The sequence below is a fragment of the Caretta caretta genome, chromosome 17 (assembly GCF_965140235.1).
Source record: "Caretta caretta isolate rCarCar2 chromosome 17, rCarCar1.hap1, whole genome shotgun sequence".
NCBI lineage: Eukaryota > Metazoa > Chordata > Testudines > Cheloniidae > Caretta > Caretta caretta.
The window spans coordinates 17,848,358-17,861,561 of NC_134222.1; the positions used below are offsets into that span (position 1 = coordinate 17,848,358).

General features: G+C 46.7%; 1 protein-coding gene and 1 long non-coding RNA gene across 3 annotated transcripts in view; one reads left to right on the forward strand and one right to left on the reverse strand.

Moving 5' to 3' along the window:
* The window catches only part of LOC142069467 (uncharacterized), an 82,382-nt gene that overhangs the window by 30,819 nt on the left and 38,359 nt on the right, over positions 1–13,204 (reverse strand). The window contains exon 2 of the long non-coding RNA XR_012665311.1: positions 10,365–10,696. This is a non-coding gene — a long non-coding RNA (uncharacterized LOC142069467). The remainder of the gene's footprint in view (positions 1–10,364; positions 10,697–13,204) is intronic.
* The window catches only part of P2RX1 (purinergic receptor P2X 1), a 38,941-nt gene that overhangs the window by 6,711 nt on the left and 19,026 nt on the right, over positions 1–13,204 (forward strand). For both annotated transcript variants that reach the window (XM_048824474.2, XM_075120682.1), the window contains exons 2-5: positions 2,328–2,475; positions 3,282–3,353; positions 6,266–6,335; positions 9,051–9,147. In XM_048824474.2, coding sequence (XP_048680431.1) covers positions 2,328–2,475; positions 3,282–3,353; positions 6,266–6,335; positions 9,051–9,147 — 387 coding nt within the window. The remainder of the gene's footprint in view (positions 1–2,327; positions 2,476–3,281; positions 3,354–6,265; positions 6,336–9,050; positions 9,148–13,204) is intronic.

A 13,204-nucleotide genomic window follows, 5' to 3' on the forward strand; every position in this document is an offset into this window, starting at 1 on the left:
CACCACTACAGGGGGACACCGCGCCACACTCAGTGGGTGTAGGTTAAATGCATTAGGGTTGGATTTGAAGTGGCATCCTAGGGGCTTTATATTTCATTGCCAATCCCCTAAACTACCAGACAGTTCTTCCCTCAGCAAAACAAATGTCAGGGTGCCCACAAATAGAAGGGATGAAATTCACCCATTATTAACACCACACACTAATCAGCTGAGCACAGCCTGGGACATGTCCTGTGCTGCCTTCACCATGTGGCTAATTACAGGCACCTGCCGCAGCTAATGACCGATGTTCACCATTAATGGCTCTAAGCTCTCCTAGAAAACACCCCCAGCAGAACACTCACTTTGCATGCCAGAGCTAGTGGGATCCATGCCCACATTCTACAGCGGATGAAAACCAGATCTCTCCTTTTTTAGTCTGACCGACTCTTACGTGGATGATTCCAAGAAGTCTTGGATTTCAACCCAAAATGGTCATCTGGCCTTGTTTACAGTTTCTCACAGAGTTAATTAAAAGACAGTTTGTTCACGTAATAGGCTAATTAATGTCAAAATCTGGCCATATTGAAAGTATTAATGGCCATATAAATGTGATGAACCGTTCATAAAGTAATCTGTAAACTACTATTTAGACAACTAACTAACATAATTTACTGCCACTATCCTCAGCTTGCCAGTTGTCAGCTGAGATGTGTTGGCTAATCATTAACCTGAGTTACACCAGCCACATGTTGCACTGTGGGGAAGGGCGATGTTTAGATCATTAAATGTTGCTCTGATTAATTTCATCTGGCAGAGGGTTCCGTCACACTCTTGATCATGAGGTCAAATTCAGATTAAGAGCAGAGAAATTCAAGCAGACGCCTCCACCCCCCCGCACAAACTAGATTGTGGCTAACTGCTGGCAAAATTAACCCATGCCCTCAGCAAAAGCTGCTGAATTCACATAGGGAAAGAACATGCATTTCAGTTTGAAGATCTCTTTCTTTATGGAACTATCACACATTTTGTGCCTTTGTTGAAATCTGGAGACAGTGACATTAATTTAAGGGGGTGGGGGTCGAATTAGCAAGTGGTTAGAAAAGATAACTAAGTTAGGACTTTCAGGACTGTAGGTTCTATTTCTGACTTTCACACTGGCTGCCTTAGATTTTTCAGTTACTAATTTTACAATCTTTGCAAAGGGAGAGGAGATATTTCCCCACTTTGTGGGGTGTAGTAAGGCTGAACAAGTTGTTTCTGTAGAGCACTTTGAGGCCGATAGATGAAAGAGGCTATGGAAGAGCTTGAAAGGCCTTCAAGATATGGATTCTGACTTAGGTCTATTCCTGCAACCCTTCTTCATGAAAGTATCCTCGGTGGAATCAGTAGACTTGCTTGTGTGAGCTAGACTTGCAAGATCTGCAACACATTAATATAGCAACTGCAAGTGTGTGAGACTTGGCTGAAAAGTCTCTCAAAACAACCTTCCTTGAAGGTATTTTAGCTGTTCGTGGTTCTGGTCCAAGCTCTGACCAGGACTCACAGGGTCATGCAAAAATGAATGGTAGGTTTTTTTTAACACCAAAGTTTGGTTTGGGTTAGGTTCAAATTTTGAGTGGGTTTTTGTTTCAGGGTGGTTTCCGTTTGAACTGAACCAATTCCTGTTCCCCACCAGGAATTTCAAAATATATTTCAAGATAGTTTGCACAGAAATAACTCAGTAATAATACTTTTCAAATCTACCTATAGCTCCTTCCATCTACAATTTCAAGTACTTTACCAACATGGCTGAGTTAAGACTCACAACACTCCTGTGAGATGGGTAAGTTTTGTTACCCTCATTTTGTAGATGTGGAAATTGAAGCCCGTAGACTCGGTTAAGGACCAAATTTTCTAGCATGGCCTCTACTTCGGAGTGCCTCAGAAAGTGTCAAACTTCAGAAGCCACATGGGCCTGATTTTCAGAGGGGCTAGGGCCATCACAGACCTAGTGTTGGAGATGCTCAGCTCCTCTGGAAATCAGGCCTTTGGCTTCTGAAGTGGGAGACCCAAAAAACGGAGGCCACGCTTGAAAACTTAGGCAACTTGGTTAAGCCCAAGGTCACATAAGGAGTCAGTGGCAGAATGAGCAACAGAACTAGGTCCCCAAACACTTTAAAGTTCTTCAACCACTGCACTATGCTTCCTCCTTCTGGAATATCTGTGTTTTTCCCATTCTGCAAATGGAGCCCATTCTACGTCTACTCCATCCTGTTAACTGGTAACTAGACAAAAAACAGATACCCCACTGTACTCCTAATGAATGTGATGTTCTGTAACTCATCTGAATGACTTTGTTTGCCTAGGTGGGTTTTCCTCTATGAGAAGGGTTATCAGTCACAGGACGGCATCATCAGCTCGGTCTCGGTGAAGCTCAAAGGTTTAACTGTTACTAACATTAGTGGGATAGGCCCACACGTCTGGGACGTGGCCGACTATGTATTCCCATCTCAGGTAAGGAGGAGGGAGGGCTTTTTTCTAATCACTGTCCTTTATTGGCACCTTGCGGAGGAGAGGGAACCAGCAAATGACTCTACAGCTCTGCAGCCTTCTCTGTGAATTGGCAGCATGTCCTAGGCTACCACTGTCTGAAAGGGTGTCTGTTCTTCAGCACACTCAAGGTCGTATTTCTAGAGGTCCTGAGCATCTGCCACTTCCCTTAAGGTCACTAGGAACTGAAGGTGATCAGCACCTCTGAAAAAAATCAGACTACAAGTTACCGTCAGCTCAGGACTAGTTCCTATTTATAGGGGGCTCTTTGTCCCCTCTCCAAAGCAGGGGGTCCAAACAACTGATGGGGCTCTGGGGAGGCACAACATCCATCAGTAGCCCAAAATGATGTATCCCCAGGAGACAGAACATCACAGATAGTCATTGCTGGCCCCATTGTTCCTCGTCTCCTTATTTGGCTGGGTGATATTTTATCTCCATTTCCTCCTACTGCTTCCCCTTGTAGCATCTCTGCTATCCATGGGAGAGACTGCCTGCCTCTCACGAGCAACCATCTGGTTAAGTCTTTAAAGTAGCGGTGTTGGTAGGAGGGTTAAGGATGAGTCTGCCTGAGGGAGGAAGGACGGGCAGCCTGACCATCTCTGCCAGTATGTGCTCTAGGCGGTGGTTGTTTACCGCCTGGGCCACAGTCAGATGGAAGATTTTTGCATAACAGTAACACCTTTCGCCCAGTAACTCTCCTGCCCCACTATGATGACTCACTTAAAAATAAGTTTCCACCTTTGACCTGATCACATTCCTCTTTGTAGGGGGACAGTTCTTTTGTGGTGATGACAAACGTCATTATCACCCGCGGACAGAAGCAGGATATTTGCCCTGAGGTAAATAGAATTGTATTATATTTGCAGGGATTTTTTTTTTTTTTTAATTTAGGTTTATTAGGGATGGGTGAATAAATTCAGGGGGGAAAAATCAGGCCTCTTCACTCTCCCCCTCGCCCCAAATATTTGCCTAAAATTCCAGCCAATCCCCCAAATGAAAGAACTTGTAGAGTATTTACCCAAACTCAATCATACCTCAGTATTTGAGTCCCAGTTTTGTGGAAGCTTCAGGTCAGTTCTTATTGTACCACACACTATTACTCCATCATGTATCATCATCATCCATCATTTCACAGATGGGGAAACTGAGGCACAGAGGGGGAAGAGACTTGCTCATGGTCGCAGAACTTGGAACAGCTGCTCTCCCGACTCCCAGTCTACTGGCCCATCCACTGAACCAATGATGAGACATTGGAACTGTCCCACTTTGGCTGGTTATTTCAATAAGAAACCTGCAATCACAAGTTTCCTCTATGCCTAGTGATAGCCAAATCAGGTCACAAAGAATTCCTACCTAATGGATAAGAGACAGTCTCTAAACTAGAGCAGGTCAGGGTGGAATTGTTCCCTGTAGTAGCAAAGTCCCATCTCTTCGTGGGTAACACAGCCCACTGTTTTCCCACCAATTTGCTAGTAGCAAGCTTCTGATCTTTAGCTTTATGGATATTAAGATTCTCGGCAAAGAAATATGCTGTTTATAATGCAAAGGAAAGCTACTGTTAATGTGTCGGATGCACTGTACTACAATTGCCTTCTATATTAAAATATCCCTAGTATTGACAAACTCATTAGCAAATCTACTTTCAGCCTCCCCGATCCTCCCCACAGCAAACATATACCTGCAGGACTACTCTCCACAGTCTGGCTGAGATTTCCAAAGCCATTTAAAGGATTTGGATGCTCAATTCCCCATTAATTTTTAAATGGAAATTTGAGCATGCAAATCCCCTTGAACACCATTGAGAATCCCAGCCGACATATATAACAGGGACCAGTACAGGGCCTTTGGGAGGGTTGGATTATCTACTACAGTAGATTAGCTGACTGGAGTTTACCCTTGCCTCCTTTGTACTTTACTCCTGAGGGCATTCTGTGCCAAAAAATTAAAAATTCTGTGCATAATATTTTAAAATTCTGCAAAATTCTGCAGATTTTATTTGACAAATAAATGTGGAGGCTCCAGCATGTCATTGGGAACCCTGAACAGAGGTGGGAGATCACTGTGCAGCTCCCCCCTGGGGCATAGACTCAGCAGTGAGGCTGCACCCAACCGTGACACAGCGAATGGACCGGGCCTGCCCCAGAAACACCCCAGGGCCCTGCCCCTCTGTGCCAGGTGCACCAGGTGTGGGCAGGCAGGCATAGCAAGGCAGGATCCTAATGTGGAGGGGCTTAGCGTCAGGGGATCCAGGTGTGAGTTGAGAGGATTCTGTGTGGGGCAATCTGGGTGCAGGCGGCTCGGTGTGGGACCCGGGTGTGGGGGGGATCTGGATGCACAGGGGCTTGTTGCGGGGTTCTGGGTGCTACAGTAATGGGACTCTGCAGGGGGGATCCAGGGGAAGGTGGTTGGGGCTCAGCGTGGGAGTCCAGGTGTGGGGGGCATAGAGCTCGGCAGGGGGGTCCAGATGCTGGGGGAGTGGGGCTCTGGGGTGGGGATCTATGTGCAGCTGGTTGGGGCTTGGTAGGGTGGTGATCCGGGTGTGAGTGGCTCATCAGGGTGGTGCAGGGGGAGTGGGGCTCGTTGGGGGAGTTCTGGGTGCAGGGGAGGGGGGTGAGGCTCGGCAGGAGGGTCTGGGTGCATGGGGGTTGGGCGGATAGGGGAGCAGCTCCCTGTGCAGGGATCCCTCCCCCTGGGGCTGAGAAACTATGGGTGCAGGAAGCATGTGGGGTGGAGGGGGGGGTATGCAGCGCTTCCTACAGCTGGGGGAGACATCTGGGAGTGGGTCTGACATGGCCCTGGATGCCATACAGAGGAAGAGGAAGTCCCGACCTTCTCAGCCCAGCTGGGACTAGCAGATGAGCCCAACTCAGGATACAAGCCACCAGCCAGGTCTTCTCCAGTCCCGCCCCCTTCCCCACAGTGATTTACCTCTCTGCCGCCTACCCTGGCACCCAAAACATATTGCTGGGGAAGGTCTCATGACCGCTCTTGTGGCTTCCCTTTGCTTTGCTGTCAGAAAGTCATTTTTTTGAGGAGAAGCAAAGAAATCTGTGGGGAACATAAATTCTGTGTATGCACAGTGATGCAGAATTCCCCCAGGAGTAGTACTTGTATTCACAAGATGCTATCCCTAGTGAGGCAGGGGATGGGACTGCGGTATCTTCTTCAGCCCAACAGTGAATACAATCAGATTCCATAAGGATTTTCCACTTTTATATTCTGGGAATGGCCACCTAGAAGATCTGTCTCCCACAGGGCACAATTCTCAATCCAGTTTAGGGCTTTTCTTCACTGCAGAGTTGTCCCTAATTCATGTCCTGTCCATACACAAAGTCCCTTTAGTGGGGTGGTGCTTTTAACTTGAGTTGGCTGACCCAGCAGGTAGTACAGAGTACAGCTCAAATGAGCACAATTTGCCAGCTGCTAATCCAATCACTCAATGTGGCTCCAGTGTTATTTTGCAATGTGGCTGCTCTCACTGGAGCTAGGCTAGTTTGAGTGGTGATAACTCGAATTACTCTGCAGTAAAGACACAGCTTGAGGGCTTGTCTATGCAGAACATTATGTGCAGTAAGCTATATGCTGTAGATTTGCACCCTGGCTTGCTGTGCAGTAACATCCCATGTAGACAAGCCCTTTGTCTAAAGACAACTGGAGTTGAAGAGGGCTTTCTCATGGACAGTACAGAGCGGAATTGCTGGACACCTGATTCCCAGCCACTGAGAGATGTTTGCTTTCTTTCTCATCACAGCTGCCCGATGCAGGACGATGCAATAAAGATAGCGACTGTATCCAAGGGAATTACAGTCGCCAGGGACAAGGTAAGAAGGGAAGCGTTAAGACTGTGAGCTCTTCAGGGCAGGGACTTTCTTTTATTGTCTCTGAAGCCCCTAATATGCTTTTGGTGCTATATGAATAAAAGGCTGCCAGCAGTTCTTAGTCTAGACTAAGATGGTACAATGAGAGGCATATTGGAAATGCAGAGATTAGATTAGACAGGTTTTGTTACTTTCTCACAGTGCAAGGAAGGTGGCAGTATTTCAGCCTGTCAACAGAGATGAGTTGAACCCATCTGGAAAGGGTCAGATGCATCTGAACATGAGAAGATTCTCTCTTCTTCCCACTCTTTGGAAAAAGGGTCAACCGCTCCCACTGTCACATCCACACCTATCTGTGCACTCTGCAGCAGTGCCTCATTGGCAGCAGAAACTGAGACCCCCCAGGTTCAATGCCAGTGTTGCTAACTTCCTTCTCTAGGGGTTTTCTTCCAATCTTAAGGACATGAAGATAATTCCATGAAGCAGGTTGGTGGGAAAATGGCTTACTAAGGTAGAAACAGGATTGTAATGGGGCATGCTGGTCATTCTGTCTCCTAATATATATCCCTCCAAGATGCTCTTGGACACTATTTAATTATATACTTTAACTTCCAAGGGGTTTTTTAAGCAGGTGAGTTTTTGCACCTAAAAGGCTATAAACATGGAGAAGCTGCCAAGGAGGTCTGAGTGATCCTAGTAAGGTCTCTCCAGACAACTCCCAAATTCCATGCTGGAGTGATCAGAATCTACCAGAGAGCGACCATTAACTGGTTACTTTTGGGGGTCACTGTTCCATAGCTACAGGCTGTGCATTTTTAAAAGTTACTGGGGCAAACCCGGAAACTTGTAGGGGAGAGATGTGGGGACACTGTCTGTACAACATCTGAATTCTGGCTGATACAGCAATTTTCATAGTGACAACTTCAAAGTATCATTGAATACGTCTGTGTGTACATGGACCCCATCCTTGCTGACAAGGGCTATATCCTTCCCAGGGATGACAGGGGTCATTAAACACAACCACTGACCATTCAGATGGAAGTACCTTGGGAAGTTAACTGGTTCTTCTGGGCTTGGGCTTTCTCCTACCCTTCTGCAGAAGGGATGGGAGAGCACAAAATCCCCAAATGCAGGACAAAAAATGCAGGTGTTCATGCTAGTCTTTAACAACCACAGAAGTTGAGTGAATACGGGAAAGATACACTGAGATATCCAGAGAAAGCCACACAGGAAGTTTTAGGCAGGAAAGGGGAGGAGACGGGCACCCTCTCATGGGGGAGGGGAGTAGTGGTGGTGGTTTAGCAGCAGGATCAACCAACATCAGAAAACAGAACGCTGACGTGGCAAAGAGGTGAAGACAAACAATGCACAGCAGGAGAGAGACCTGGATACCTCCAGAGTATTCTTATCCCAGCTGAAAGAATACTCTGGAGTGGTGAGGAAACGGAGGCAGGGAAATGCCTGTAGGTTTTATTATTTTTGTATAGATCTGGGCATTTCTCATGCTATTAAATGTAAAGCACAGTAGTGTATTATAATCTTGCAGAGAGTCTGTCTGTGTTGTATGTGCTACACCTGTCACGTGCCCTTGAAAAGTTAACCTGTGAACCCAGAGCATCCACACAGCTGGAGTTTTGGGAAAAGGTGTGGTTAAGGATGGTAAGTCTGAAGGGTCAATATTAGTTGGACTATGGGGTCTCAAGCAGATCCTCTGTCTCACCCCTACCCCCCACGAGTGTACCTAGAGACCCCAAGCCAGAGACAAAGCCTGGACTCTGTTCAGACTTTGGAGCTTTTCAGCTCACAGGATTCAGCGGTGGGTCCCTCAGAACGGTGTGGTGAGCGTCTAGGAGAAACCACTCAACTAGATCTGTGACAACAGGTGCTGCTAAAAACTGAGCAACTATCTAGACTCAGAAGGAACAGGATCTTCTGATCCTGAAAGTCTTACTGCTTCCTAACAATCAAAGTGAACTATTTGCTGGAGTGGTCCGGGGGAGTCAGAACTCCTAGCATCTGTTTGTGGCTTTGCCATGGACTCACTTTCTTTGGCCATACCCAACTCCCTTAGCCCCAGTCTGCCAGGTGAAATTTACCCCGTGCAGAAGGCCAGCACAAGACCTATTTTGCTGGTTTAAAGCATTGCATAGACCTTGTACTGACACTCTGCACAGGGGTGAATCTGACCCACATATGCAGATAGTGTTATTGTCCCCCAAAGTTTTAAAACTGAGTGAGTTAACCACAGACCAATTGCAAAGCCTCATAGACAGTTTGCTTCAGCATTATTGCCTTTCTAGTGGTGTGTGTGATATTTGCCACTGTGCCTATTATAATAAATTTATTTATTTATTAGAGTTACTGTTTACTCCCAAGCAAGATCAGGGCCCCATTGTGGAGTGTACTGGAAACACACAGTGTAAGAGACAGTCTGTTTCCCAAAAAGCTTACAAACCAAACAGACAAAAGAAACAAAGGAAGGATAGTTATCACCATTTCACAGATGGGGAACCGAGACACAAAGAGACTATGTGACTTGTTCAAGGTCACACAGGGAGTCCATAGCAGAGCTGTGATTTGAACAAAGTCTTCCAAGTCCTATGAGCACAAGGCTGCCCTTTGTCTCAATAATGTGAGATTTGACAGTGAGCATCTACAACTGTTGGACAGTCCCATAATTCAACTGCAAGTGTGAACTTTAAACACTGTTTTCTTCAGGTATCATGACTGGGAAGTGTGTAGATTTCAACAGTGATGTCCAGACCTGTGAGATTTTTGGCTGGTGCCCTGTAGAAGAGGACGGTCAGATTCCTGAGTAAGAAATGGTCCTATTTTCAGTCAGATTTCCCTTCTTGGTTGTGAGGGGTATTGCAAGTAAGCTTAGGATTGCACTGGAAAAAGACCACTGCCTAACTACTGCTGCTCATGAGCCAAATCCTGAAGCCCCTACTCAGGCAAAACTCTAATGGGGCCAAATGCTGACCCTGCTGCTCCATGACCTTGGAACATGGCCACAGTTTTGCAGAGCAGTAAGTACATCCTTGGTGGTGGGGTGGGGTGTCAGGTGCCATGTGTTGCAGTTTCAGGGTAACTGCACTTATATTCACCCTCCATGGTCCCACGAGGGCACCCACTTAAGGCTTCTGGCTCCCAATTGTCACCTCTCTTGGGCGGAGACCCATCACTCTTCCTTCAGAATGGGTTCTTAATGCTGCACAACCCCTGCCAGCCAGTCCGATATCCCTGACAAGCCAGTCTACCTAAAGGCCAGCCCCCGTGCACTGCTTTCTGTCTCCAAGAGCTCCGAACAGCATACTGCCAGCCATTACAAGTTACCACACAGCTGTTTCTAAGCAAGCACGTGTATGCTTAGGGGAAAAGCATTACAGAGAAGACACATAAAAAAACATTAAAAGAACCTACATGCATGCTAAAAACTTCCCAGAAGTCACCCCCAACGCCAGCCTAGAATACTTGTCAATCTTTCAAACCCCACAACTGGGTTTGCCCCCTTAGTTACAAGTTCATGTCAATTTTTCAGTCAGGAACTAGACCTTCCAATGGACAATTCAGCTGCGTCTTTATACAGCACAGGCCTTTGCTCTCCGGTATCCTGGACCAGGCAATCACTAATCAATGGCCCTCTCCTCAGGGCACACCTTCAAAAGGCTGAATAACTGGGGTTGTAGAATTTGCATTAATCATTCCCCAGGAAATCAACGTAACGCTTATTGTCCCAAAAGTCCATGCCTGCCTAGCACATTTCAATACAATTGATTGTTGGGTTTAGTGTGCGGGTGCTGGGTGGTGTTGGTGGCCTGTGATGTACAGGGGGTTAGACTAGTTGATCTGGTGGTCCCTTCAGTCCTTAAGCTTTATTGAACTCCTTAGATTTCCCAGATCTCACATTTGTCACACCCCTTATCAGCAACCAAGGAACTTTCATCACACACTCACACGTGTATATGGCTGGGAAATACTGTGGAGTATCTTGCAGAAGTGCTCTATAATGTACATGCCAGAGCAGCTTACCTGATCCAGCAGCAGGTGCCTTCACCGCCTCTGTTTCCCCATCCTCAAGCTGGGAGTCGTAGTCTTCCCTTTTGGATTCTGGTGTATTTGAGTGGTTGGGGTTGTCATGGTTACTGGGCTAGCTGTAAGTCTGTCCTCTTCCACGTTTCTCTGAGTGCACCATTTGAGGTCTTTTGTCTTTATCACAATTCTTCCACATTTAGACCATCCCTGGGCTACAGCACCCTGTGGATCAACCATTTCTATCCAGCAGGTACAACTGAACTCAGGTACCTGTTGTTCTTCCCTGCAGGAGTCTGTGATCAATGGTTTACAGAGATCAGACAGCTTTCCTGAAACAAAAGTAGTATTTTAAACAGTGGGAACAAAGCACTTAGCGAAAAAGGATTTTAAAACAACTGTCTCTCTTAGCTAAAGGCTTCCCATCCCCTGAGTATTGGCAGGCATAACATCTCCAGACACACCAAGCGAGGTGTCATGTATCAGTCCCCTTGAACCACTTCTCCCCTCTTTTGAGAGAATGTTCCTTTTTAAACCTGCCACAGTTCTTTCAATCACCTGCATTCCCTGGCCTTTTCCTATCTTGGCATCATCTCTTAACTCTCGAGAGTTTGCTGAGAAGTGGCTTAACTGGAGCCTTTCCCTTCCTGCTTGTTTTTCCTGACAGCCACCTAGTAATCTAAACCAATATAGTCATACAGTAAACATCCCAATAACCATCTCAATATACCGTATTCATAAATTACAGAGACGCTCCAAATCCATCACATAGTCTTCCAGGCACTACAGCAAAGGTCCTTCCCCTTTCAGGGTAAGCCAAAGTTCCAAACAAAGATAGGCTTCCAGCAATTCTCCCAGGGTCAAGTAGTGCTGCAGATCTTCTCCGAGGCTCAGAATCCTTACCCTGTTTATCAAGGGGCTCCCTCCCCAACAACCTCAATATAGCCCACTACTAATGTATTGCCCAAGCCTCTTCCTTCCTCTGTGTACCCTTCCCAGCTTCTTCTAAATCTTACCTCCTCAACTCCGCCCCACTGTCTGCTCCCCAGCATTCTCTAGCCCAGCAGTTCTCAACCAAGGGTCCAAGGCCACCTGGGGGGCTGTCAGGGTTCCTTTCCCACTCTGAACTCTAGGGTACAGATGTGGGGACCCGCATGAAAGACCCCCTAAGCTTATTCTTACCAGCTTAGGTTAAAAACTTCCCCAAGGTACAAACTTGGCCTTATCCTTGAACAGTATGCTGCCACCACCAAGCGTTTTAAACAAAGAACAGGGAAAGAGACTACTTGGAGACAGTCTTCCCCCAAAAAATATCCCCCCAAGCCCTACACACCCCCTTTCCTTGGGAGGCTTGAGAATAATATCCAAGCCAATTGGTTACAAAATCATCAAAGACCCAAACCCCTGGATCTTGGGGCAATGGAAAAATCAGTCAGGTTCTTAAAAGAAGGGTTAAGAAAGAAAGGTAAAAATCATCTCTGTAAAATCAGGATGGAAAATACTTTATAGGGTATTCAGATTCAAAACACAGAGAGGATCCCCCTCTGGGCAAAACCTTAAAGTTACAGAAAACAGGAATAAACCTCCCTCTTAACACAGGGAAAATTCACATAAAACAAAAGATAAAACTAATCCACCTTGCCTGGTTTACCTATACTTGTTGGAGACTTGGATTAGGATGGGTTGGCCTCTCTCAGTCCCAAGAGAGAATAACCACATGAACAAAGAGCACAACAAAAGCCTTCCCCCTCCCCCAAGATTTGAAAGTATTTTGTCCCCTTATTGGTCCTTTGGGTCAGGTGCCAGCCAGGTTAGCTGAGCTTCTTAACCCTCTACAGGTAACAGGATGTTGCCTCTGGCCAGGAGGGATTTTATAGCACTGTATACAGAAAGGTGGTTACCCTTCGCTTTAGATTTATGACAGGGGCTGTGAGCAGGTTTCAGGGGGTCCACCAAGCAGGGCCAACATTATACTCACTGGGCAGGGCGGAAAGCTGAAGTCCTGCTACCCAGGGCTTAAGACAAAGCCTGAGCAACTTAGTGTCATAGGGCTCCCTGTGGCGTGGGGCCTTGGGCAATTGCCCTGCTTGCTGCCCCCTAATGTTGGCCCTGACTTTTACACACAGAAAAACAGTTGTGGCACAGGTGGGCCATGGCGTTTTTATAATATGTTGGGGGGGGGAGGGGCTCAGAAAGAAAAACATTGAGAACCCCTGCTCTAGCTCACCATGAAGAACCTCCTGCCGGTCTTTCTCCTGAGCCACAGATTTGCCTTATATACTGTAGCCTGTCACATAGCTGTCACTTAACCTGACCCCCAATCTCCAGCAGGACTTACTCTGTTTGGTCATGTGATCTTTAGAAGACCTACAAGTCCCAGAATGTCTGTCCTTGAAGGGGCCAAGCCTTGGAACACAGCTGGCTGGACCCATGCCACACCTACCCTTAAGGAGAGGACAGACTGCATTACACAGGAAATGCATCTAGCTAATAGAGCACCATCTCCAGGGTACATATGAACACATAGCATTTTTCATAAGTTAGTAGGTTCAAAAAAGTTGCCGTTATGCACTGCAAATGGCTTCTTGATTGAACAGACCTTAGCAGAGGGGAAATGAATTTTTCCCCCTTACATCCCTCATTGGCGGAGGGTTGCTCCAACCCAGTGAGGTAGCTGAGTAATCTTCATGGTGCTTTTCCCACTTCGCTGAGTCACCAGAGCTGGGGAGAAGCAGGAGCCTATCAGACACACACCCTGCATGCATTCAAGGGATGGGCAACAATAATGCCTCTGGGGTCCCTCTCAGTCATCCCAGCCACTAGATCATGCTATGGATGCT